Source organism: Anopheles coustani, chromosome X (assembly GCF_943734705.1).
Source record: "Anopheles coustani chromosome X, idAnoCousDA_361_x.2, whole genome shotgun sequence".
NCBI lineage: Eukaryota > Metazoa > Arthropoda > Insecta > Diptera > Culicidae > Anopheles > Anopheles coustani.
The window spans coordinates 11,234,968-11,262,135 of NC_071290.1; the positions used below are offsets into that span (position 1 = coordinate 11,234,968).

The 27,168-nt window shown below is 42.3% G+C and overlaps 2 protein-coding genes across 4 annotated transcripts in view; one reads left to right on the forward strand and one right to left on the reverse strand.

The window, feature by feature from the left end:
* The window catches only part of LOC131269499 (aminopeptidase N), a 232,460-nt gene extending 221,294 nt beyond the window's left edge, over positions 1 to 11,166 (reverse strand). Inside the window, exon 1 of the mRNA XM_058271879.1 lies at positions 11,150 to 11,166. The gene's annotated coding sequence lies outside the window, so the exon portion shown is untranslated. The remainder of the gene's footprint in view (positions 1 to 11,149) is intronic.
* Positions 1 to 26,553, forward strand: LOC131269505 (uncharacterized). 3 transcript variants are annotated; one of them, XR_009179009.1, is made up of 4 exons: positions 1 to 176; positions 24,032 to 24,191; positions 24,428 to 25,798; positions 25,882 to 26,553. XR_009179009.1 is itself a non-coding variant. In XM_058271901.1 (4 exons), the coding sequence occupies exons 2-4, from the start codon at positions 24,055 to 24,057 to the stop codon at positions 25,949 to 25,951; spliced, it is 1,125 nt and encodes a 374-aa protein (XP_058127884.1). In that variant the 5' UTR covers positions 1 to 176; positions 24,032 to 24,054; the 3' UTR covers positions 25,952 to 26,553. The 3 variants fall into 3 exon arrangements, 2 of the variants coding, with proteins under 2 accessions (XP_058127884.1, XP_058127885.1); XM_058271901.1 differs by having other exon boundaries at positions 24,428 to 25,345; XM_058271902.1 differs by having other exon boundaries at positions 24,428 to 25,341.
* The last annotated feature ends 615 nt before the right edge of the window (positions 26,554 to 27,168 follow it).

Consider the following 27,168-nt stretch of genomic DNA (forward strand, 5'->3'; position numbering starts at 1 on the left):
GCTGTGTTTGTACGCGAGGTTCAGCTCTGCCTTATTTTGGTTGCCATCTTCGGCTTGTTGTTTCGTGTGACGGTTGCAACGTTGGTTTTTCGTTGCGTTTTCAATTTCCCGATCAACCTTTGGAGGCTGCTGCTGTTGCGGTGAAAACAAGGCAGACACGAGCTACTTCGAAACCGGTGAGTCAGTGCCCTTTTTGCCTTTCCGATTAGCAGCCGATAAGGTCGGACTGTACACATGTAAGCGTTTGCCGGTAATCTGTCAATAGACCGGCGTACGTTTCTGACGCAAGGTGTACGTGGTCTCTGCGGCTTTACACATATATTAGTACAAAATGCCCTTTCATTTTTAAAAATTCCCGGGGTCAAGGTCGGGATGCTGTGGGATACTCTACGCAGTTTTAGCTCATCTGCCACACCGTGCTATGTGTGCTCCGATGGCAGCCGCATAATGTGTGCGTGTCCGTTTTACAGATAGCATGCGCGAGATTTAACATCGGCTGTTTCTTACAGCACACACGCGTCGATACACGCGATGTTGCGCAAGCAAAACTGATGAGCTCAGTGGAGGAGGTTGTTTTGACTTGTTTTTTTCGTTATCTTCTACTTCCGTCTTTCTTTCCAAGCATCCCGCAATCCGCCTTAGGTTCTTATCTGCGCGTCGCCACCTATGGCATAAACCAGCGGTCGGCATACGTTTACAAAAAAGAGCCAGATGATGAAAAAAACCTACAACCGCGGGCCAAATATGTGTTGTGAAATTAAATCCTTTTTGAATGAAATCTCCGAGAAGAAACATAAACATAGTATAAAATATTTTAAAGATTTACATCTCCTCGTTGATACATTTTTCGTTGAATTTAGTACTTTTCCAAAATACTGTTCGTTCGTTGTACTTTGTATAAATATTTTTGACGAATCATTTACTCACATTATATTACCGTATCAAACGTAGTTACCGTTTTCTGGCTTACTTTAAGTTCCTATAATTCAGCTTCAAGAAGTTTAGTATAGTGTAAACCGTACTTTGTTTCGTAATGGTACCGAAAAACGTTTTTCATGAAGTTTCCTTGCATCTTTGTGTATGCAAGATAAACATATTATTTTGCCTCTCGACGGGATTCGCTAAACAGGGTGATTTAAGAACGATTAATAGTAAAATGTGATCGTAAAATCTAATAAAAATATAACCCGTATATTTTTTCATAGTTGCCTGGTATTGAACATCACGTTCAACTGTTTCAATATACATTTTTGGGAGAAAATAAGCGTGATATCCTAAACTAATTCGAAAAGAAATCAGATATTTTGTTGTTTGTATGTCGGCTAAAATGTTCTTACGAGCCGAATAAAATCTGCTTTCGGGCCGGACTTTGCCGAGCCCTGGTATAAACTGTTTACCACATTCTAGGCAACAGATGTAAACCTGTTTTTTTTTCGTACGATTGGAGCTTCACCAATCCTGGTCTTTGAGATTCGCACCGCCAGTGTCACACTCGGCTTGTGTAGGTTTGTTTTCCGCTCTCGCAGGAATTTGTTTGTTAAGATTGATTAACGATGGCATCAGCAGGCTGGACGACGGTGCTCGTTGCGGTTTATTTATCCCGAGCGAAATCTGACCCACTGAATTGGTTTTAATTCTTGTTAATTAGTCTAACTTCACTCTCTTGGAGGTTGCTTACTTAAAAGCAAATTGTGTAGGAACAACAAGATACGCTTTATCTAACTGTTTGCTATTTAATGTTTTATCTGATTGTTTTTTGTTACATGTTAAACATAATTACATTTGTTTTCTATTTATTTTTCTACTAACTTCTGTTAGGAACAGGTTTGTTTAGGAATAGTGAAAAGCGATATTTGTCCATACCTTGAATTCTGTAAATATGCCTACACTTTTAGATACTTTAAGTCAATTGACTGGTAAACATTATTCTCCTTCTTTTGGGCCGTTATATGAAGACGTAAAAGAACAATCTAGGCAACAAAATCAAAGTACGATAAAATGGTCCCCTTGGGAGGAGCGATCCCCTCCAGGGACGTAGGGTTCGTTTATGGTTGATTATTTGATTTGTTCAGATTCGGTAAAACGCTTGGGCTCTTCATCATCCCCCGAAATTGCCAGCCGTGTAGGTTATGGCAAAGTTTGGTAATGAGACCTCCCCAAGGAAAAAGGGCCCGATCTCCAAGAACGTATGCGACGTAAGACCTTCCTAGCGGCCGCTTGTATTGCGCAATGTTGCGAACTCCGGCGAAAACCGAATTTACTGTGCAAATTCCGCGCTCCTCTTTTGAGACTCTTGAGGCTAGATTTCTTATTTCTAATTTGGAAGGCAGCTCACATGAATTGACACAATCACAAAAATGTGGGAGAAAAGTTTCACGCACGGGATATTTCAAGGAGAAATTAATTGCCGATTGAAATCAATTTTCATCCTTTCATGGCCCCCTCCCTTGAGCGTTTTCCCTCGTTTTCCCCCCCTGTAGTTAATCCGTCACCGTTTGGGATCGTGTTTGAGTGAAACCTCTTTTTTCTTGTTGTGTATGCCTTAACGTTATTGAATGGTGCTAATTTGCGTTCAGTTCACATCAAAGTTGTGTCATCGAAAATAGATGACTATAAAGGGGAGGGGTAATGGGGTTTAGCCTCGAAGCGGGGCTCGCATAAATTCGAGCTTCACGCATTTATTTACGTAAAAGCGAGCCTTTGATCACCGGAACGAGTAAAAAGGTCTTTTTTTGTTTGTTTGTGATGGTTGGAGGGCTGGAACCTTCCGGTAGGAACGGCTCTCCGGGTAGAGAGATGAGTTGTATTTTAGTTCGCACCTGCGACCCATTTTCCCACATCCTACCCCCCTCCCCACCGTGTTGGAGGATCCGAGGGGTTGATGAAAATGGCAATAAAATGTCAATTTCATGCTCCACTTCGCCGCTTTGTGGAACCGAGCCGAAAAGAAGGCGAGCTTCGTTTCGAATAAAAATGAATACCACCCCGCCATTCCGGGGGGGTATCCGTGCGGGGTGGGATGGCGGATAGCGGGAGGAGCATAATTTAAACATCATGTTGAAGCTTAGCGCTTCGGGGGCTCGTATGGCAACGCCCGAAGAGGGAGCGTTGAGGCGGTAGTGTGACAATAATGGACTCATTTGCTGCGATAAGCGTGGGCATGTACAGCGTTTCCGCTCCAGTCAGCATGTTCGTTGTTAGCCCAGGCTCCATTTTATGCCTCCCCGATACAGAACGTCAGGCTGGCGCGAAATGAAAAGCGCGCACCAGGCTGAGTGGGTGGCAATGTAGTGTTTGCCACCCACCCCCAGAAGGGCGTAAATGGTTGCAAATGAACGAAGTGATTCGTGCCAACATCGGCACCCTCACTGTCCGACAGCAAGTAAACAAAGGCAACCGGTGTCAACCTAATTGTCAGGCCCCGTGAAAAATTTACCTTTTTCATATGCTTGGGAAATGTCAAAGAAATGCAAGTAGTAATACGTTCCTTTTTAATTATCATTTCTAACTTATTCCACTATTTTTAAGACTCTCAAATGAAAAGTGGGAAAGAAGCTGTGCGCTATCCGAGTTGTGGTGACCAAATAAGGGAACCTGTGGCAAAATGCCCCGGTGGGGTTGAATGTACCAGCCTTTTTTATGCTCCGCGTTACGCCATTTGAAACAAAATTAAATAATTGAATATGTTTGTTGGCGTCTCTCATACATCTGAGGTTCACGGTTCTACATTAACATGAGAGAAAACAGAATACAGTGAATTATGCCTGAAGTCATTTAAGATTCTCCAATGATGGTTTAAGCTATTAAAAGCATGAAAAAAAATATTGCAATCAAGATGAGATTCATAAAGTACAAGACCGGGTTACATGTCGTGCAATGTAATTCTGTAAATGTAAGGCAAAAAGGCCCCGAGGTGAAAATCTAGGAACGAAGTTACGAAGAAAGGAAGTTACCAGCAGAATTAATTATCAATTATATTTCTCTCTCTGGTATTCGTTGATTTTGCTGTAAATGTTTTTGGCATTCTTTGATTTTGCTTCATCAGTTTTAATTTTCATAGTCAAAGTTTGGAATGATTTTCCTCATCGTATTACAAATTGATCAAAGTATTATTTAATGATTGGTGGATGATTTTAAATGCACCGTGCGACCATAGCACATCAAAATGTCGCAAGCTAATTCACTTCATAAAAAGAGTCTCTCTTAACAACAGATTAGATTTGAATGTGTTTAAAAAAGAAAAAGGATTAAACGAAGAAAAGAGTAGTTTCCTATTCTCCCTTCCGTTTAGGAATTTTGATACCCTAATGAACAGAAAGAGGTGATATTTTTTAATTTGTTTGAATTTGTATTTGGTCAAACTGATTCAATATGGCACTTTCCCTATTGAATTACCACCCCTAATAAGTTTAATCTATTCTACATCTATAAACCTATTCTATCACCTGTTCTATCATCTTATATGCAATTTTTTGCAACTTTATTCGTTTTATCTTTGATCTGGTGGTGTAGTGAGAGGTGTTCCAAAATTAATTGCTTTCGGTCTAATCTTCAATAGAAACATGATGTTCTTCTGTTGGACTTATGTCGGATTTCGTGAAAAAGAGTAATCTCAAAAATGGTTTTAATCACAGTCTGAAAGTTTTAATGTCGTTTTGTTTATTTTGGCTAGTAGAAGAAAGGATTTATAAACAATCTGTGTAAATTTGGGGTGTTTATCTTGCCCCACATAACCTTACCTGCCATTTCAACGCTGCTATAGAATAGCCGCACTATAGTCGCAATCTGTCTTTAGTACAATCAATCAAAGCCAAAACTAAGCTGCTCAAAGGATACATGCTTGGTTTTCTACCGCAGAAGTGTCGATGCCTGATGCGGATTAATGCTGTCACCCGCTAAATCTGTGACAAGGCAGCTCACGGGTTAAGGATCATCCTTTCCTTTCATCAGGCGATGTTTTTATGGTTAATAAACGCTCCTTCCTAAAGCAAACCAGTTTCGCACACTCTGCAAGTGAATAATGTTTACCTTTAACCGTTTAATCTTTCACTCGAACCCGAAAGGATAGTTTAGACGCATTAAATCTGGCGTTATTGTTTATGATTCACGGGTTTTTTTTTGCCTCACGAGCCTTTAAGGGATAAGGGTCAATTTACTCTTTTAAGCCATCGTTCAGAGGGTGTCAGAGCCAGACGGTTGGCCAACGCGAACCGCTGGAGAAAGAAGAAAAACTCATCAGGCACGGGAGAGAGTTTTGGCGTGACCTGAGGGTTTGCCCAGAAGGGAGGTGGCGTTCCGCACCGCACATTCCTTACCTTCGCATGCAAGGCAGCATGGATAATTTATGCCCCATACCGTACGCGCTCCCCGTACCGGGCAACCACAACCGCCAGCAATGTTCATTTCCCGGCCCGCCGTTGACTTATGGCTCGGTTTTCTCTTGTGGAGACTCCCAATGAGTGGAAAAATGCGCCCGGTACAAAAGGTGGGTTGTAGCCGGGGATTGTCAGAAGCGAGAAATACTCGCCTTGGTGGTGGTGGTGGTGGAACCGTACGGGTTCCGTTGTCCATTTCGCTGGCGCGGAGATGTCGTACCCTTCGCTAGCGCTGCTGGTTTGAGGTTAGGGTCTGTTTGGGCGGCTCGGTCCGGCTTACGTGTGGTCGTACGAGAGTGTGGATACGCTACCATCACATCATACGAGAACTTTCGGTGGTGTTTTCCTGAAATCTTGCATCTGAAGTGGAACGCTGAAAGGAAGTTCTAAGCCATATGACCACTTTAACCGACACAACAGCTGGTACCAGAAGAGGTTTGCCATTCTGTCAGCTTTAAGGATCAGTTCTGTCAGCTTTTCAGAAACTGCTGCAAGTGTTCGCGTTAAGTACGTTTTTCTCTTGCACCTGAATTTCATAAGGCCTTAGAACTATTAACACCTTGTCGTCCGGGCGATTCCCAACTTTTATATCGTTCTCCTGGCGTATCTTCTGTTCTGTCATAAGTATAATAAGTGTGGTTTAGTGAACAAAACACAGTTATTAAACTTATCGAATGAACTTATTAAAGTCAAGAATTTATAACAGTTTAAACATTTGCAATTAAAACGCATGAAAAATGAATATTTCTGTTTACATAGAACTGTAATCACCCCAATCCATGGTAGTCAACCAGCACGTCTCCACTGTTGAACCTCCGGATGACAAGGTGTTTGTTGTTGGTTTTCAACATGAAAGCTATTTTTACTTGGCGATTCTTTTACTGTGGGTATATGAGACTACCGTCATTGCATATGAGTACCATAGGTTGTTCTTTAGCACGTTGACTGCCATGTCACCCAAAAGTGGGTGATAGCTGCAATTAGTTCTAAAAAGTTTTTGACCCATAAATAAATGAAAATGCAACAAAAAAACACTATATGGATATTAAAAACAAGTTCCTTTGGAAGCTAAGTCTTTGCTTGGAAATCGAAAACTGTCGGTTTAACAAATGTTACAAACAAATTTTATTTAAAAAGCTTGAACTAAAGAAGTGTTCTAAAAACGCTTCGTGTTAAATCTATGTTTCTTTTCTGTTTCTTTGTTTTTAATTGTATTTTGTTATTTTAAGTTTCACAAGGTTTTGTTTTTAAATTTCTTACTCGGTATCCTAAAGGTTCCTTTATTTTATTTAACTATCGTTTTTAATGGTTTTATACAGTTCTCTTCTTCTAAAGCTGTCAGTTGAGTAAACTGTCAGTCAAAATTTCAATGTTGTGAGATACCTTTCTAGCCTGAATACGCTAAGTGAAATGTTAGTTCCGCAAATGAAATAACCACTAATATAGCGCTGACGTGTGAGGAATGAGGTTTTGTTGCAATCGTTTAAAACACCTTTAAGTTAATGTTGCCCTATGAACAGTGGCGGATTAACAAATTAGGAGGTCCCACGCGGGAAATCAAACGGGGCCCCTTTGATCAATCTTTAGGTTTTGATTTTTACAAATATTATATGTAAGCGATGCATCTGCCGTTTAGTCCTTGTAAGTTTTTTTTAAATTTTTTTGTTAATTTATTCAAGATTGAGTGTATGCAGGAATTAACTACGTTATATTGTTTCTTTTACTCAAAAAATTATGTGTTTTTTACAATTCGAAGAATAATTGAGATTATCAAATTATTTTTAAAAGATTTATTGATTTACAAATAATGCAAACATAAAATTGAAATTATGGTACAGGCAGGATGAAAATTCAGATATTATTCTATTCAAATAAACGAAATATTACTCGCTTGTAAATCCTAAAGTAAGTGTAAGTTCAAAATAACTTTTTTTCGACATTTCTTCCAGGCAAAGTCATTTATGATGTCTGTTGCATCAATATTATCTAAAAATTCCTGTTCGATATAAAGTATTGCTAAACTTTTCAATTTTGTTTCACCTATCGAATTATGCAAATAGTTTTTTTCATCTTTTCAAGACAGAAAACGATCATTCTCCTGAGGAATTCGAAATTGGTATTGTTAATAGAATTTTTAGAATTACCTCAATGTTTGGTAAAGTGCAGGACATTTCTTCGCTCACACGGTATACATTTGTTAAATTTATATTATTTTGAGGAAGAAGCTCGTTTAATTTTTCTTGTACATTTTGCAAACCAACTGCTATATTATTTTCTTTAATAAACAATAAAAATTGTTCGATTTTATCCTCCTAACAATTTACATCAATTTTTTACATCAAACAATTTACATCAAAATTGTGGTTTTTGTTCTTTTGATAAATTCAAGTCAACAAATATTTTAATCGGATCAATGGTTTGTTCGTATTTGTCTGCTCTTTGAGCTATTTGGGCAGTTACATTATCGCAAATGCTGTAGAAGGTATTGACTCTGACATCATTCAGATTTTTGTTTGTTCCTTTTCAAATTCGCTCATTCGAATCAAACGATAAGCCAGTTATTCTTGTAGCTTCCCTTTCCCTACTGGTTGTAGTGACTTATTGGTCGCATTCATTCTTTGCAAAATTCTATTGCAGATTATGGTCATTAAATAAATTTCAAATTTAAACATGTTTATTAACAATGATTTTGCTTCGTGAATTCTCTCGTGTTTTTTTATTTCGTCAGTAACTATTTTATTTAACGCTTCCTTGATTTGCTGAAATCCAGCTTTGAATTTGTGTGATCCACATTGCCCTCGGGGCCCCCCGACAGCTCGGGGCCCCCCGCGGCCGCTTAGTCCGCTTACCGTTAGAGCCGCTGCTGCCTATGAATGCAATGGCTGTCACTTTCAGCAGAAGTATCAACTTTTATTTCATTGCAGTATACTTCTTTTAGTACCACAATTAGCTAAATAGAGCTAGGCTTATGATAATGTTTCGTTCTTTAGAAAGCAAATGTTAGATTGTTATCGTTCATCATTTATAAAGTTCTATTTCATAAAATCTTCCGGAAGATTTTCCCATAATTCTTAATTGTTTCGCGCTTTCTCCGATGGCGCACTTGTCGAGTTAAACCGGTGAACTTCATATTCTAGGAACTTTTTCTTGCTAGCTCTAACTTTTCCAACGAACGTAATTTTAGAATTAATTTGCAGAATCATAGAAACAGGCAAAACTTTCTCGCTGCCGCGCAACAAAAACCGGTGGCCCGCCTTGGGATAAAATTTCCTCCAGCAACGGAAAATGGGTACGAGACGTAGCATGTTTCCTGGGTGGGGGGGGGAGGCAGCCCACCCGCCCGCCTTTCGTGGCGAGTGGTTCAAAATTCAATTTACTTGATAAGGTCAGCCGTCGTCGAGCCTGCACGAACCGTTTGTTTTCCATCGCGGTGTTCTAAATCTGAGACTGAGGCATATCGGCTAGCGTGACAAATATGAACATAAACCGAAGCGAATGACTTTCAGGACATTCTTTATTATTATGCTATTGCGCGAACGAACGATAGTCCGGATCTCGCGGGTAAGGTGGCGTGAGTGGTGTTATTTTGGAGGAGTTCTTTTGCACCGAAACGATATCGAAGTCGACCTTGAGTCGCTTTAAAAAGTTAAACGTTTGTTCCGCTCACGACGGGATGAAGCTATTGACAAAAGAGAAGATTCATTCGCTCGCTCTGGCACTTCATCGATTCACGCCACGTCATCGGCAAACTTCTTGCGATCGAGCGCCGTGAAGATTTACAAATCCGCCCCACGTTGGACGAGAGTAACTGAATGGAGAATGTGGTGGAAAATCAATTATCATCCACAGCCTCCCGGTTCGGAAAACTGTGATGAAACACAGGACCCGAGGCGAACGAACGGCCCTAAAAGCAACAGCTTTTCCGCACGCAGTTTCAACAATAACAGCGCAGAACAAGAGGAGAATGAATGAGTGAGTGGAAAAACAAACCCCAAAGACCGAGAGCCAAGGCAGATCTGGTTGGAAGCTTTTCCTAAACAGCCATTTCTTTTCTTCCCGCTTTCTTTTCGCTTCCCGCGAAGAACAACACGCGAAATAAAAAGTTGCTACAAATAAAACTCAAATTATCTAATGGATGGGTGGTGGAAGTCGTTTGGAGGGGTGGGGGGGGGGGGGGGGGGGGGTTTGGAATGGATGGCTGGAAAAGCTGCCAGGGCAATCCACCAAATTTGACTCTTGCTCGGCGAAAGGCAAGGCAAGATGAGAGTTTGTGGGCAAAATATGTCGCCACAAGGGGCTTTTCCACTCGCCTATTTCTCTTGTTCTCTTTTCTTTTACTGCCCGCCTTCTTCGCACCCTCCCCCGTGGCGGGTGTCAGATTGTCCGCGGCGCTTCTTTTTGGGGCCGGGGACGAAAAAAAGGGGTCGCCAAATTTACATGATTAATGAGTGTGCAAATATCGGGCGGCGCGCGCGCTTGGCACGCGGATATTTTTCGCATGCTTTGACATCGGGGGATGGTGGGCGTCCAATACACCCGGCCGAACAATACATCTTTCGGCTTCCGAGTGCCCGCTTTCGCCCTGCGCGACGATCGAAAGCACAACAACGCTGGCGTTTTGGAAGCAGGAAGTGGAAAACCAGAAAACACTCTCGCGTTACGGCGACCGCAAAACAGCCGAACAACCAAGCCACCCACGCCCGGTGGAAAATCCCTCCCCCAGCAGCCATTTTCCTCTGGGAGGTGGGTTGGAGGGGAACGGCGTAGGCGTCGTGGGGGGGGGGGGGGGGGGGGAAACAAAAACCAAAACGCGCGCGGGATGAAAGATTAAAATTGCATTAGGCGAATGAGAACGACACAAAAAAAAAGGCGAGGGAAAGGGGGGGTGGGGGCGATGATGATTTTCATTTTTCTCTAATTTTCCACCCCTCTTTACCCCTTTTTTTGCCCTTTTGCCAAATACCCGACCGTTGTTGTTTGCGATTTGTTGCGCTCGTTTTGGCAACCGGCCCCGGATTCTCAGCAACAGTTTCTGGCACGAAGGGGGAAGAAAAGCAGATTGCTTATTTGCAATCAGCAACAGTCTTCCAGCTGGCCGTTGTTCCTGCAGCGTCTCGCAAAGGGTGGGCGGGATTTTTTTTCCGCGTGTAGACATTTTCAAGCTACATTTACCCAAAGCTTTCCTCTTTGATTTGTACCGTGAAACTGAACTGGGTGGTTCCTGCTTCAAATCAACTTGGTTTTAAATAAATTGGCAAGTATCGTTCGCACTTCAAAGCGTAACTGATTGATTTATTCACTCAATATACTCTGTCTCATTGCTATAAGACCACTTTGTTTTTTACGGTTTTTACTGTATATATCGGTTAATTAATTTTTTCATAAAGCCTGCTAAATTTGCATAAACAAATTCAGAACTTGATAGTACATCATAGAATGGCAAAAATATTATCCCAATGCAATGATTGCATGATTAAATACAATCGGACTTAAACGGCATTATTTTCAACTAATTTACAGGCATAATAGTTTAGAGTAAATATTCTTTTCAATCAGCTTAACGTTCTGCATAGTTCATACATCTGAAATTTTTGGTTTGTGAAAAAGCCTTTTCATTGTAAAAATATTCAGTAATTTTTAGTTATACAAATCGAAAAATGCGTTACGGTGAGTATAACCGTTGTTTGGATTTTAGTTTTAGCTAGCAAAGGCCGTTGTAGCTTAGATAGTTATTTGTTATTTCATTTGTTAAATTAATGGTAGAATCAGCATACGTTATGTATGAATCTTTTCTTTCTCAGACCTCGTCAATATCCTTCTTGCGCAGCTTACTCCCCGGCTTTACAGCAATTTGTCGCTTGTCCGGGTTTGTCAATCATTTGTCAAAAGTCCAAATAACTTACATGGTTTTCCAGTTTATTTCTTTTTTTGTTTGACGAACTTTTATAGTTTGTTTTGCGTTTCTTTGTCAGTATCAACGCTTCGATAATTTGCATGGACTAAAATTTGAAAGATCATCACAAAAAAATCATACTGGATTTTTTTTTATTTCCAGGAAAGTCTAGGCAACTTTAATGAATTCAAAATCATACGTACTGGGTTTTTTTTTTATTTCCAGGAAAGTCTAGGCAACTTTAATGAATTCAAAATCATTTCCAACAGAATATTTCATTTTATAAAATATTTTTACATTTTTTACCGGTCTATCAATTTGAATACATGTATATGGGTAACGGCATGTACATGGGCTGTATCAATATTTATGTACAATCAATTTCTCTCAAATTCAAGTAAATTTAGTAGGTAATTAGAACAAATTTATCAAGAGTGAGCTAATTTTGCTATGTATTAATCGAAAATCACGAAAATCAAGGCGGTATTTGAGCAAATGGAACGTGTGTTTGTATTTGGAAAATAATGCTAAAGTGATTTCGAATCTTATAAAACACTTGATCCTTTCTAGTACCTTTCATCAATCAAATGTGATCATAGTAAATTAATAAAAAAAAACTGCGTGCAATGAATGAAAATGAGATAAAGATCATAAATGTTTGATAAAATACAGTATTACATTAAACAAAATTGTTTCGAGGATGTAACGAACAGTTCGGTGAAAAAAACCCTACCGCAAAAACCGCGCTGAAAAAGGGACGAGATACTCGAATAAAGGTATCGCCATTACAATGCCTTTTCAAGGACGTCTCGCTGGAAATGGCGGATGCCTGAGTTTTATGGAACGTTATCCGGGATGATGTTGATGATGATGATGACGATTTTTCTTCCCGCCGTTTGCTTTTCGCGCCGCAGGAACGTTGACATTGTCCGGGGCTTAGGTTAAGGTATTGCTGCGTAAAACATCATCACCGTGGGAATCTCTACGTACCACTCGTTGTGTGTATGTGCGCTCGTGTGTACAAACTTGCAGACGAAGTGGATCAAGTGCCGGCGCCACGCGAGGGGAGTCCATCAAAATCGTCGCTCGCCCAAAAAATGCACCACCCATCGCAACCGATCGATTCTGTTTGCGGTCATTATTTTCCTGATGGGTTTTTGGGCTGCCCGGGGATTTCCCGGCGACCTTGCACCGCATACCGATGCGCGAGTGGTGAGTTAAAATCGTAAAACGTGGAAAAATTGGGGGTTCTACCGTCCCATTCCCCCCGGCGGGAGTACCGTTCCGGCAGCAATTGGTAGTAAAATGGACACACACTCGCACTAAAAAATGCCCCACCGAAGCTTCCAAACTCCCAGCAGCATCAGCGCTTCGGAACGTCTTGCTTAGTGCGTTGTGTTGTTGCGGAAGGGGAAGGGCGAAGAAGCGAGAAGGGGCGCGTTGCTGGCCATCAACTTGGAGTGATTTGTCATAAAAATTTATGTCAACCCATAAATCTCCCACACTTGCTCACCAGCGCGGGTGGGCCCTTCAGGCTGCATTGACCGGAGCTGATGGCGTTTGGCAAAGGCGAGTACTTCTTAGGAAAAAGAAAACGCGGAAGAGAAAAACAGTCGAACGGAGGCACGAAATATGATAAATTTAACAAATGTGCAATTTATTTCATGCAAAGTTGGGAAAGGGGGCTACAAATGAGTGTCTTTCAAAAGACAAACACTTTTTTAATTCATAATTGTATCATTTTCTTACACTGTGCTGTCTATTATTGTGGAGCACAAAGTTGCAAGTGTTTCTAAAGCGTTTATGTTGTTTGTTACTATATTTCTAAATACAAGTCTCAACCAAACATAGTAGACAAATTCAAAAGACAAACAAATAGAAACAACACACAATCGTGTATGGCCGGCGGACTCCACCCGCGCATCCCACAGTGCACTCGGTGCTATTTTCATCATTCGCGCGCGCTCTTGGGAGACATTCCGCAATTTTATTTATTTTTGTGCCGGGCGATGACGTCCCTCGTCAATGGAGCCGAGAGTTTCCTCCTGGAGTGGATCAGATTTATTAACCGTCGCCGGCGCACTTTATACATAACTAGGCGCGTACTCCGGCCGGATGACAATAAATAATGCCTAATGAAATGGAAACATCTGAAACATCTTCTATTTTAATGGCACGAGATTGGTGCTAGGACGCACGCCAATTGTGATCCTGGCGCTTGGTTTGCGATTTGTTTGCCATCAATGTTTATTCGATTATGACCGGTGGTGTTGTCTCAGTTTCGAAAAAATCATATGGGCATGTTTTGTCCTGTTGTGTTTTATTCTACGAAAACGACTTAGATTTATTTGTTTATTTTTTCCAATGCTTGTTGTGCTGCATTGATTCAATTGTGCTTTTTTCTTTGAAATCGTTTTTGTTATTTTTTCCAATGCTCGTTGTGCTTCATTGATTCGATTGTACTTTTTTCTTTGAAATCGTTTTTGATTGCTTATGTATGCATTTGAATTATACATATTATGTTATGTAAGCCTTTGATGTTTGTTGTTATACAATTTGAACATTATAAAAATAAGACGAGTATTATATACATTTTGCAAAACGGTAAGTGGGAGACATGAAACACACAGTAATTGTCTGGCTTTGTGCTCAATTTTATTCTCAATTTGCTTATTATATCTTGTTTGTTCTTCTTTCCATCAAGTATGTACAAAAAGAGAGAACAAAATGATTCACCAAGCAGCGAAATGATCGAAAAAATGAAAAGCTATAATATTGGCAGGCAAATGTAAAGTTGGACACTTGCTTTCCAGGATTAGTTCATGGTTTGTTCAATTATTTTCAGAAGTTTTTGATATTTAATGTTATTTCTTTAAGCTTCTGTGACAGTTTATTGATGCCTGGCAACAGTTTTTACTAACTGTTTTACACGTCTCTGGTAAAATTTCTTTCGATTGCTGTGTTGTTACCAAATGGTGGTATTTAATGTGTTTTTGTATAAAATAGTGTATACTTTTGATCAAATTCTATATTTAATTTCAAGATGGAGACTCACAAACATTTTTTATATCTTTTAGGATAATTTAGAATAGCAATGTTTGTGTTACATTCTTAGTTTATAGTAAGACAATCGAGTTATCCTGACAGATATCCAAGTCTTATATGCATATTTGAACCTTATCAATATCTTCCATAACTTTCATAATATTCATGTTATTTGTTATTTGTTATTTTCATCTTCATATTTCAAGGATTAGACCAACCAGTTTCTTTTTAAAACGCTTTTGCATCGTTTTGTCACATTTAATCAATGCATTGTAATGAGATAGAAAGAATGCCTTGCAAAATAATTCAAAATCATGGTCTTCATAAGGTTTTAAAAAGTCAAGGCGTCTTTTACGGATTTTATCAATGTTCCTTTAATAGTTTGGAACCGTTTGAGTGCTTTAATTGATTTTGTTACGCGTTCCATTTACTGTTTAGCACAGTGTATATTTATAGAAACAATATTTCTTATGCTCTACCCAGCTGTGTTCCGGTTTCCTGAACCCAACATCAAACCTTTCACAAGAAAACTCGCACCGATTCGTTTTCTAGCCACCCCATTTTCGAGTTTTTGCGTTTTTGTGGAACACAGTTTTTCTGCTCGAGACATTTTTCGTGCCCTGTGTTCTGTTTTTTTTTCTTCCAGTACCCCCTTTTTTAACGCTTCATCGGTCGTTTATTCTCGGTTTTTTTTTTAGCTAAAAGCTCGGGGTTTTTACCTTTTCGGGGAAGGTGTAAAAAAATAGCAACGGCAAATGTAATAAAGGATGCCAGAAATCAAATTTCCTCACTTTTCGTTCTATTATTATCTTGTTTCCTTTCCTTCTCTTTGACGGTTTGTCTGGGCGAGCGTCTTTCGTTTGAGTGTGTACTCCGTTCGTTTTTGAGCTTTCTTCAAAAAACAACCGGTCAAACTCGCGTTGGAATGTATTCGAATGGGGCTTTGTATGCCCCAAGATGATAACGAAGGAATGTACACATTTTCGCCGAGTTCACTCCTACAATTCAACAGTCGGTATTTTTGGTGGATTGGATGACCCAAACATTGTTGAAACAGAGTATAAGCCCGTTGTACAAAATTATTAACCATTTGCTCATTTTAGTAAATAAAATTGAGATGTGTTTGCACTATAACCTCTGAAAAATCGTTGCCGTATCTCGTCTCAAAACAGTACTTCTGTTTAACTCTGTGCTACAGTTATTACTTGTCAAAAATGGCATAGGTTTAGACTAGTTTTTCAAAGGCTTTGAATCAAGTGAAATAACTGAATGAAACCATCGTTTTGTTTGCTTCCCTCACCGGTGTACCGTAAAAATGTGCGGAAAACCCGCATGTCAGAGTTAACAACACGGGCTGGCAGCACACGTACGCATCAAATCAAGCCCTAAAGCCCCCCCAAATGAACGGTACGCGGGTTTTCCGATAGCTCTAGCTTCTTTTCGTGTTTCACCGTCTTCGGCCACCGTCAAATGGGACGTTTCATACCTGATCTTCCACCGGAGAGGTACCGTGTTGGGGTGTGTGTGTGTGCAGTGCCGGGTGTGCAATTTCGTCGGCATAAAAGCTACCGGTAGTTGCGGTGTTGCTCTCTCTTTTTTTTTTGCATCCCGTTCGGAAAATGGCCGGTAGCACTCACAAACGGTGCCGGGATCCGTTAGACATTGCGATCACGTTCGCTCCGGAGACGCTATAGCGACCTCTTTATGTCATGATAGGTAATCGCCCCCCCCTTCCGCCGGTCTCCATTCACGTTCGGTCTATCACCAGGCCCACCCGCCGCGCTTTCCCGCGCCATCGGTTCAGATTTTCACAATTTTCCACCGGCGAAAGATAGATGGGTGGCCTGCATGACGATAAGGAGATTTCATATAATTTTAAGATCGGCAGATGAAATGCACATAACCTGCATTCATATGCCATCGCCATCCCATGCTCCACCTACCTCCCCGTCCCTTGTAACGCCGTGTGTGGCGTTTCACCGATCATCGGTTTTTCCTTCCGAACATTATGGGGATGGAAAAAAGGGTTTACCGACACCGGGAAGCGCCGGGAAAGGTTTTGGGGCGTTGGCGACGGAGTGTTGGGGTGTGGATAGGATTGCAATATTTTCCCGTGCTTTATTTTGCGTACGTGTCCGCCGGAAAAACCGAATTCGGCCGCTAGGCGCAGTTGGGGGAAAGCGGGGGCCCACGAAACAGTAGGAACGTAACGGGCGGGCAGCTGATAATGGAAATATGTTCGCAAATAGTCCCAGTTTGTTCGGAGGTGTGTGTGTGCAGTGGGGGACGGGGGGTAAGGGCACCCGGACGCAGTTTGCTCGTGATTTTTCCACACACACACACACACACACATACAAACTCATATGCACCCTGAAACCCCCCATAATGAAGCGGAGGGAGTTCGCAGGGAAAGGTTGGAGGGAAAACGTTGAACACGTGGGCCATAAAACGACCCGACCGTATATTTTGACACTTTTTTCCCCCGCTCTCTCTCTCTCTCTCTCTCTCGAACGGGCTTTTCCAACCGGAATTGCCTCGAAGATGGAAAACGTATTCGCAGGAGGCTTGGGCGAGCCGAGCGCTGACGAGAGGAGAGGAATGATGACGGGGGAAAAGTAACCGGCGCGAGAAGTTATGAGCGACGATGTTTCGGTCACTTTTGAGCTCCCTTTTTTCCGGTCGCTTCATTTAAAAATTCGGTAGCATTTTATGTTGCCTCTTACTTAATACTTTATTGAAAACTACTAAAGTTATAAAAGAAGGATTTTCATAGAAAGTTTTTAAATTATTAAAATTTTAGTACCCGAATCTTTTGTGAAATTGTGCTTAACACGTTGGCTGCCACATCACCCAAAAGTGGGTGACAGCAGCAATTAGTTCTAAAAAGTTTTTGACTCATAAATACATGAAAATGCAACATGAAAACTATAGTAATATTAAAAACAAGTTCTTTTGGAAGCTAAGTATATGATGGCCTTCGAAAACTGTCGGTTTAACAAATGTTACAAACAATTTTTATTAAAAAAGATTGTACTAAAGAAGTGTTCTTAAAACGCTTGGCATTCAACGTTATAAACAAATTTTATCAAAAAAGATTGTAAAAACGAACGAATTGATTGAAAGATTTAAAAAAAAGTGTGTTAAAAACGCTTGGCAGTTAACGTATTAATTAAGCTGCTGAACTGTTATTGAATAAAATTTTCAAATCCTTTTAACATCATGTTTACGTTTTCGTTTACATTTCTGACGTCAAATTGACGGTTGGATGAAAAAATGAATTCACTGAAAGGATACAACATTTATTCATACTTAGTCTGAAATGCACAATACCAAGCATTACGTAGCAATAAACTATTGCTGGAAGATTTTGCTTAAACTTATCATGGAAATATTAACAGTTTTCCGTCAAATTGTTATCAATTTGAAGAGTTTGTCCATATACTGCTTAGGCCATCTTTAATCCTTCCCTTAAGACCAGTTATAGATAATAATAGAGTATTATAAAGGGTTGGCAGGGGCATCCTTTTGGGAAGTCTTTAGGACCGCTTTAAAAAAATTATTGAAATGTTATGTTAATGGAAAATAAAGCATGTAGCAAAATTATAACGAAAATCACTCGCCGTTGTTTGCTAGTTGCGCTGTTGAATTCGCTGTTGTTTGCTTCTTTCGCTTCTTGTTTACCCCTGTCAATGTTTGTGACATTTCACTTAGACTTTTCGGCCGCGTTAAACCTATTTGCACTTAAAAAGGTATTTGAGTAGTTGCACAAAGTGGTAAAAGTTTTCAATTGGGGTTAAAAAATAATGGTTTGATCTCAATCGATCCTGAAGCGTCGGACCGCAGGATCTTAAGTGCTTTAGCCAATGGAATCAAATTTTATTGACATAATTATTCATTCTTCTTTCAAGTATGTGTCAACCATATTTACATATCAATCAAGTGTTAACCAAATTACATTTCAGCAATGAAATTTTCTTGTAATTGTTATCTGTCCGCCCTTAATTAATTTATGTTATCTAAATCACTTTAATCATTAGGAGACGAAAATAGCTGACATAACCCGATTTTAGAATTGTGGGTATGTCATCATCGTCTCCGAAAACTGTCGATAATAACAAACTGTATCTGGTAAATGTCATGTAAATTTCGTGTTGATGAATGATTTTATTGGAAACTTAAGGAGGTCAAACAGATTCAGTTAGGACGAGGAGAATATTATTTTCTAATCTAGAAATGGTTTTAAAGTTGGTTTTAACAACAATCGGTAAAGTGAGCATGTAAGAATGATTAGGCTTAAGATGAGATTTAATGGTATAACATTAATAATGACGCTAATTAAATGATACTTAGAACTGTACTCAACAGGTTTGGGAGTATAATCGCTTCCAAAAACCAAAGCGAAGTGGTGGAGTTTTCCGAAACCTATTGATTATTACCTCGCTATCGCGCCGGTTGCCCGATCTGGCGAATAAAACGGCCGTCCTTATTAATTAAATAACGCCATAAAGTGGAGGAAAATATTTTCAATCAATGCAACGCCGCGGGCCCTTCCTCTCTCTTTCTATCATTTTAATATCCCAAATCGGAGACGCAGTGGTGGCTTCCATCAGTTTAGCCACTTGCACCCCGGTCGGTTATTAAAAAAAGGGCCGCCGACATTTTTGGGTTTTTTTTTCCTTTTTTGGTTGTCGTTAGCTCGGCGGAAGCGAGGAGACAGGCTCCGGCTCAAACCGAGGAAAAGCCGAGTGCGGATGTGCTGGGGTTTGTGGAAGCGTTTTTGCAAGCGATGAAAGTGAAGGGACGCGACCATCATCATTATCTCCGTCAGCATCGCCATCATCAGTCAGCCCCATTAACATCATCAACAGTGTACCATCTTTATCATCAGTGCGGTCGCCTGTAGAAGGCGACCAGGTTCGTGTCCAAAATTAAGACGTTTCTTGATTTTCGTTTTTCGTTTCCGCCTCAAGCCGCTCGGGATTGTGGAAAATATTCCCCTCCGCCCCTCGTCTAATGTATCTCCTTCATAGCTACTCTTCCCCCTGGCTGCCCTTCTCCTTCACCTTATTGTAGGCTCGCCTCGATTGTTTTCCCCTCCGGGGAGCCCAAGAATGGACCGGTCTTCAATTGAGTTTCCACGTGCTCTCGAGGTGAAGTATCGAAGGGAAATGACTTCCCCACAAAAAAAAAACAAAGGAAACGTTCTCCAAATTTTCGTCAGGTGATGTGACATGTTTTCTTGAGCGGATGAGTGTGAGAACAGGAAGAGTAACGGCTAGAAGGAACCGTAATGAGTCATAATTCTCCATAGAAGAAGGCTCGGGAAAGGGGAACGATGTGCGGGGATGATCATCGACATATTCTTGGCCGTATCTTACAAGACGCACACATATTACCTCCCCGGTAACCGGTCGCGTTTTAAACGGTGCGCCTTTAAATGAAGGGAAAGCTCGCTCGGCGAAAGGAAGAACAATGGGAATCAACGATATTAGGAGTGGGGTGGGGCGAAGGGGCAAGGGAAAGCGGAGGTGGTAGCAGGAGGTAGGATTAAGGGATGGACTCGAGATGCCATCCAATCAGGATCGCTTCTTCGGTGCTGCCCAAAACAAGCATCCTTAAGGAATAGGCGAAAGCCCAAGGAGAAAGCAAGGAACTTCTACTTCAGCGTCGTCCTGGTCTTCATAAATTCTTCTTCTTCTTCCCTCCCCTAACTCCCCGATGTTTTCCATCCAACCTGCTCTCGGACCTTGGATGGTTCCACTCGCAGCCAACACACGGCCTGTGACTGCCTGAACACAAAAAATCAATAATCATCAAAAAGCCTCAAAAGGAAGTGGCGCCCGGTCCCGGAGTTTCCTTCGCAGGTTAACCGAAGCACCCTCCCCCCCCCCCCCCCCCGCCTCCCACCTTCCTCCCCCCTCATACTTCCTTTTTTCTCTCGCTCGTGCACTTCAGGTTTTTGGTAGACAATTCTTGAGGTATGTCCCGGATCATTTTCTTGTGGCTTGGTCGGTACGTCGGTACGTGGAGTGTACTTGTGACGGTGCGGGCGCGCGCGCGCGTATTTGTGCTGGGAAAATGAGAGGAAATATACGCGCACGCTGGCAACAGACAGCGGCATACTCCACCTCTTCACTTATTTTTGTGATGTGGAAAAAGAAACCCATCTTTTCCATTTTTCCTGTCGCGGTTGAGGTTGATTTTTTCTCATCGGTCGTCGTTTTGGCCTTTTTCCACAAGATCACAGAAACGTTTACCGTAACTAACATCGCGCTGGACGACCAGCCCTGGGAAGAGCGGGAATCGGTTTTCCCGGGACGGAGGCAAGACGTCGCACAGTGGCTCAGCCAGAGATTTCACACAGGTTGTGTTTGATTTAAAATAAGAGGTTATTTGTTGTTGAATGAATAGAACCAATATTTATAAAATTTGTTACCAGTTTTACTTTTTCATACGCCAAATCTTTGTTTTTAGTCAGAGTTTCAATTCAGTCGGGCTTATTGTTTACTCCATGCACCTAAAAACATTTTTCCATTTCTTTCTATGCGTCCATAAACCACAACAACGATGGTTTGGGAGATACCTACAACTCCTAGGTACCTACGATTCCGATGGTCACAAATTAACTCAGTCAATTTTTCTAGCCTACCTTCTTAAGATGCCGTATGTATGCTCTTATATGATCCCAAATATCTCCCTTTGGTTCCATATACTAAGGTGCTAGCACATGAAACTTAATGAAGCTTAAATATTGTGTGAGTTTTTATTTGTTTTTGATTTTTTTTGTATTTTTGCATAAAAGTTGCTTTTTTATAAATTTACCAGATAGTTACCAAAGTTTTCTTTGCGACGATGTGTGAGAAAATATTTTATCAATCTCCCAAATTTTAGATGGAAAACGAGACAAATATTTCAATAAATGCCTCATTTACAACTCTTAACACGTTGCCTGCCATTGCTATTATTTTTGATAGCCAGCTGTCATTAGTTCTAAAAAGTGTTTGCCCTATAAATAAATAAAAATGCAACATAAAAACTGTAGTAATATTTAAATCTAATTCATTGAGAAGATAAGTCTTCGTTTTGCCTTCAAAAACCGTCAGTTTATCAAATATTATAAACAAATTTTATTAAAAAAGGTTGTACTAAAAAAGAGTGCTAAAAACGCTTGACAGTCAACGTGTTAATGCAGCTTTTAAGAACGATATCTCTCATAACTCTTAATTGAAATAGGCAATTTTCTGGTGAATTGTTATTAAACTATTCTTCCTTTATATACGAGAGAGGTTTTGAAAATTGGTTTTGTCAACTGTCAAATCAAAAGACCGAACTCTGAGCCACTGTGCGTCGTATGGGGAAATTAGTGGATCCACGCGGGACTTCAAGCGTGGAGAATGATTACCAGCCAAGTCAAGTGTAACGGTCGGAGCGAAGGGGATCAGAATCATCATCAGCCATAACCGTTCTATTTTTGGCCTCATCCATCCGTTTTGTGCTAAAAGTTGACGATAAGTTCGAGTGCGATTTCCTTCCAGTCAAGCATTGCCATTTATTTGTGTTCTGCCTCTCGATCCCGTGAAGGGCAAAATAAAACGAATCCGACGTGTATAGTACCTCGGCTAAGAACAAATTGACATTCCATCTCGGCAATGGACGATGCTCGGAAGCATTCGATCGAGGTTTCTGCACTCGTATTACTTGTGCGCGAAACAAATAATCGACCGATTGTTGTACGGTTGACAATAGAGGTTGGCTCGTACTTAGCTGCGACCAGGGTCAGCCACTGCGCCATAAAGCGGGCTCGGAAGTGTAAGTGGTACTCGGCAACAAGAGGCTTCTGGCCTGGCCGTTGCGTTACGCACTTGTTGTAACGAAGAAGGAGAGGGTGGTAGTCGGTGAGCACGACGAAATGACTTTAATGTGCTATCCACTGGAGAGGCGGGAGAGAGAAGGAAAGGCGAGCATAAAAATGAAACGAAGATAAGGAAGGGGGTGGGGGCGAGGCACAATGTAACACAATTGTTTGGTGATAAATTGGCAGAGAGAAAGAGAGATAGACACAGCTAGGTGCGAGGGAAGAAGAATGCCGGTGAATGCGAGCGAAGGGAACAATAGAAGGAGAACAAATAGAAAATAATTGAAACATGGAAAGAATGGATCCCAGGATCCGTACACGAGCGAGGCTTAGGAGAGCGAGAGAGAGAGAGCGAGAGCGAAAGTGGACGAGAAAAGGGAGGGAATCGGTGGAGAAAGAAAAATAAAAAGAGAGAAAACAAGACAAGAGAGAACGAGAGGGAGTTCAACAGAAGGATGCTGTGTTATAGCGCTATATAAAGTTTGAAGGTAGCACGATTGGGTTGGGCGCATTATTTTGTGCGTACGTGCTCACTCTGCCCACTCTGCACACATCCACACACACACACATGTACACACAGGGTGGAAAAGCAGGAGCTTTCAATAAACCCTTCTACTGCGGGGCGTGCGAACACCACAGCCTGCTGTGCTGACGTACCACCGTCGGGAGCAACTGTAGAAAGGCCAACAACGAAAAAAAAAGGAAGAGTCGAAGTAAAACGACATGGCTAGAAAAGGGTGCCCGGATTTTGATACATTTTTCCCGCATCACATCACTTAACGCCCTGCACATGGTGCGATATGGTGCTGCGGTCGTAAGTGTGTCCCATTATTGACCGCCCCGCGGCCTCTGAACCCGGTAGCTTCGTCCGGTTCTTCCGATAAGGCCCTCCCGTCAGCCTTGTTGCACCGGAATGGTACCAGGACAGGTTTAACGAAGGGAAGGAGCGAGCGAAGGCTGGTATTTGGTGAAGGATAGCAACACTGATTGACTACCGCAGACTTCACCAGACTGCGCTCTTGATTGCTACAGCTGTGTGTGAGTACGTGCGTTCATGTAGCGTTACTGTGACGCTTTAAAAGGAGGGTAACCTCACCGACCTTGGAAATATATATGTTGGTCTTTGGCTCATACACCAAATTTTTACGAGCTTCACATAATATGAACTAGTTTTGTGCAATTTATTCAAGCGCCCAACAGGGATCAGTCCTGACAGTAGCATCTGACGACAAAAAAAGAGATTCGTTCACGTACTCCTTACGAAAGATTTGCCTTTCCGTTTGTAGATAGAAAGGAAGTACTAAGGAGTTGCGTCTAACTAATCCGATCAAAATTCGACGAAATACTTTAATCAAATTCTCCAAATTTAGTTGAAACACAAATATCCAGTTTTTCTTTTCTCCTAAGTATATTTAGATTGGACTGGAGCTATGTTCTTGTATTCAGGTTCTCTGGTGTGTAGAATTCTTGGAATATGTATCAATATCCCAGTAGTTGGTATTAGTATTAGTTAGATAGCAGATTAAAACATTCTGAGGAAGCATACTATGTTTAAGACATACATTTTTCCGTTGCACCTTCTCTATGACCTTTTACTAATTGTGTTTAATCCTTCGTACAGGGAAGGTATCAAACTTCTAGAATTCTTGGAGTATGCCTTAATTTGAAGAAAATTAACATTTTAACCTGTAGAATCACAAGACAGAATAAGTCTATGAAATTCTGAGGATGTTTGTTTTGGGTACAACACGGTATATTCTCCTATGGGTCTGGTTCTTGGCATGGGACTATGTTGGGAATTGCGCCTTATCCGTTGACCCTGTTGCTAATTGTGTTCAATCTTTCGTGGATCTGGCGGGGAAGGTATCTGACTTGCGCCGAGCAGCATGGACAACTTCGAGCGAATATTGGTCGACGTCGACTGCAGCCGGTACGAGGAGGATGCGTTTTCGCTGCTGGATAAGTCGCGGGATGTCAACATAGTGCGGGACCTGCGCTCATCGACCGTGTCGGCGTTTGATCAGTAAGTTTCACCCCTTCGGTATGTGTGTTTGTGTGTGTCAAGCTCGTGTAGTGCCTGATTTAACATCGGCCGGTAGTGGCGATGGTGGTGGTTTACGGTGATGGTATCTTGTGGCAGTGGCTTCCTCTAACACGGGGTGAATCGGCAGCCTGCTAGCTAGTTAACACACTAACGCTAACGTTGGGATGTTCGGTATGATGTTCACAAACGGTTTGTTGCCCTCTTCCTGTTGCAAGGACGAGCTTCCCGCAGCTGAATATTTCGTCCCGCACGCAACTCAAGCAGCAGCTGTTCCGCGAGCAGATCAAAAACAGTGAGCCCGGACCGCGCGCCATGGTTACCTCGCCCGGACCGCCCGTGCTATCCGTACGGCTTCCACTCGAGAACATCGACATCGAGCTGCCGAAAAAGGTGCTCCAGGTAGAGACGAAGTTGGAGAACCCGACGCGCTACCACGTGATACAGAAGCAGAAGACGCAGGTGCGTGAGTATGTGACGGCGGCGCTCAAGCTGACCAAGCAGAATCTGGTGCGTGAGTCGTGCCGCCACACACGTCTCATGATTCTCGGCCGGCTGTACGATTCGTTCATCAACACAAAGCCCACGCAAGGTCAGGCAACGCCGGGCGGCCAGGCTGCGATTGGTGCGCCAGGTCCAGGCGGCGGCGGTGGTGGAGGAACTACTGCTAATGGCAGCGGACCTGGTGCCGTCACTCCACTGGGACCCTCGTCAGGGAAGCTGGCGAGTGGTGGTGGAACGCCCGTGGCAGCGATGATGACAGGGACGCCCTCGGCAACACCGACCATTGAGCAGCAGCAGGAGTGGCGGCTGGAGATGAAACTATCCTGCCGCTTCGGCAACAAGCTGTACCAGACGTTCGTGGATGAGTTCGACTATGTGCGAGACCTGCTCGGGCTGATCCGGTTCGAGATCCCCAAGTGGGTGTACGTGGTGTCAGAGTTCGAGGACGAGATTTCATCGTACGAGAGTAGTAGGGCTGCAAGGGCGGCTCAGCAGGCTGCGGCAGCCGCTATCTCCGACCAGGAGTACCTGCTTCGCTCGAGCTTAGGCGGTGAGAAGGGATCAAAGCACGAGAAGTTCATCGAGCCGGAGGTGCGCGACCGGATAAAGAAGGATAACCACAACTGCAGTAGGTATCGGGCGTAGTGGACCTGACGTTTATTGGAACCCTGGTGAACCCTCTGGAGATACGCTGTCTCCTTTTCTGTAGTAAGCTCCAAGTAGCATCGGTATGTAAGGATTCTAAGGTTGTGTCAAAGCCTACAAACGTATGGTTTATCCAAATTTGAAGCTAATATGGTGATGAACACGTAACATCCATCCATCTATTTTGAAGTCCAGTTCATGATGTGGTGTCTGGATTGTATCACATTGTCTATACACTAGAAATGTTCTATTCTGGACAGCCAGTTTGCTGTCTTTGCTTTCTTTGTTTCTCGCTTTCCCTTTTTTCCATCTACAAGAGTCTCTAGTATCTGGGAGTCGGAACGTTCTGCGATATAGAGTGATAGCTGTCTTCCTCTTGGCTGTGCAAAGTGCCCCCAACGCTAGTCTCCGGTGTTTGGAATCAACACTACGAGCGGGCCGTGAGTCGACGGACGCGTGTGACAAACAAACAGCGCCGCTCTGCTAACCAATCGGTGTTTTTCACTCTGCTGCCTACTTGCAGGCAGTCCATTCCGGAGGATATGTTTTCGTCAGCGGCTGCAAATGACAGCGAGGCGGTTGTAAATAAATAAGCAGCACGAATAAAACGCTGAGGTCCGCGGTTCAACACCTCGGCGAAAAGTCGGCCCTACCCCCTGCCAGAGGATACGATGGATATGACCTTCCGAGTTTAGGTCCGGCAGCTCCAGGGATGAATAAAATATAACCATCGAATATGGTTCCAACGAAACCAGAATGTTTTCGAATCAAGCTACCAGAGCTGATCGGGATTCCCGTCGGTCAGTTCCTTGTCTCGTCGTAAAGGCAGGAGAGGTCGGGTTACATCGGTGGAGTCTTCAGCATCGTTCGTATCGATCCACGGAATGATTTTGAGTTTCTATCAGAAGACGACTATTGATTCTTCACCTCTTCCAGTGATACTACGCTCGATGAGATAAAGTGACCTTATGGAAAAAACTACTGCATCGCTAATCGAAGGTCAATAAACCAAAGACATTTCCTCGACGATATCTTGTGCAACTTATTTTGCAAAAGTAAACCGTGGCAGAAAGGATAAGAATCATCCTGGAAGGGAAAGATCTAAACAAAAAGGCTTAAAGTCGTTGAAACCGATGTAAAAGGCAATTCCTATGGCAATAAATTTCAGGCAATGCAACCAAGTGTCTGTACTCCTAACTCAAAAGGTGATAAATTGAAGTAATGGTTTAACGCCGAGGATAAGTCGGGAGTCTGTTGTAGAAGAATATCACGCGATCAATTAATTTTGGAGCAGAATAGGGAATGCGGTCAAGTCACGAAAATTATTGCAAAATCATCGCCTGCTAGGTCCTGCCGTGCAATCTGTCTCGGCAAGAATGAAGATGGACGTCGAGAGCAATCAAACGCTTCTGTCCTCCGGCCCCATTCGCCCCTTTCCGGTCTAGGAAAATGGTTTTTCATTTGTGCCGCACTTCAATCTCGTTCTTCCGCTGCACAGTGAGCTTGGTTTTTATTTGTCCCCTTGCGTAAGGTCACGTAAGGGCGGGCAGAATGGGTCCTACCCTCACACTCACTTTAAAGCGTTGACACTTTTGGGGAAGCAGCAGGACCGTGTTGGCGCTTGACAGATGAGGGAAATTAATATGTCCCTAATGAAAGAGGAGTGTCCGTCGGAACCGGCGGGGGAGTGCTTTTTTGCTCTGATTGTGTTTATTTGCTGGTTTGTTTTGTTTTTCGCTTGCCACGTCGCCGCTCGTTCCATTATCCTTCTTCGTCGTTATTCGTCGTTGTGTATGTGTGTGTGCCGCGG

Bases quoted from the DNA above. Each gene is read 5' to 3' on its own strand.
- LOC131269505 (XM_058271901.1), top strand. From the start codon at position 24,055: ATGGACAACTTCGAGCGAATATTGGTCGACGTCGACTGCAGCCGGTAC. The intron at 24,192-24,427 runs GTAAGTTTCACC...TCCTGTTGCAAG, and splicing joins ACCGTGTCGGCGTTTGATCA to GACGAGCTTCCCGCAGCTGA. The intron at 25,346-25,881 runs GTATCGGGCGTA...GCCTACTTGCAG, and splicing joins GATAACCACAACTGCAGTAG to GCAGTCCATTCCGGAGGATA.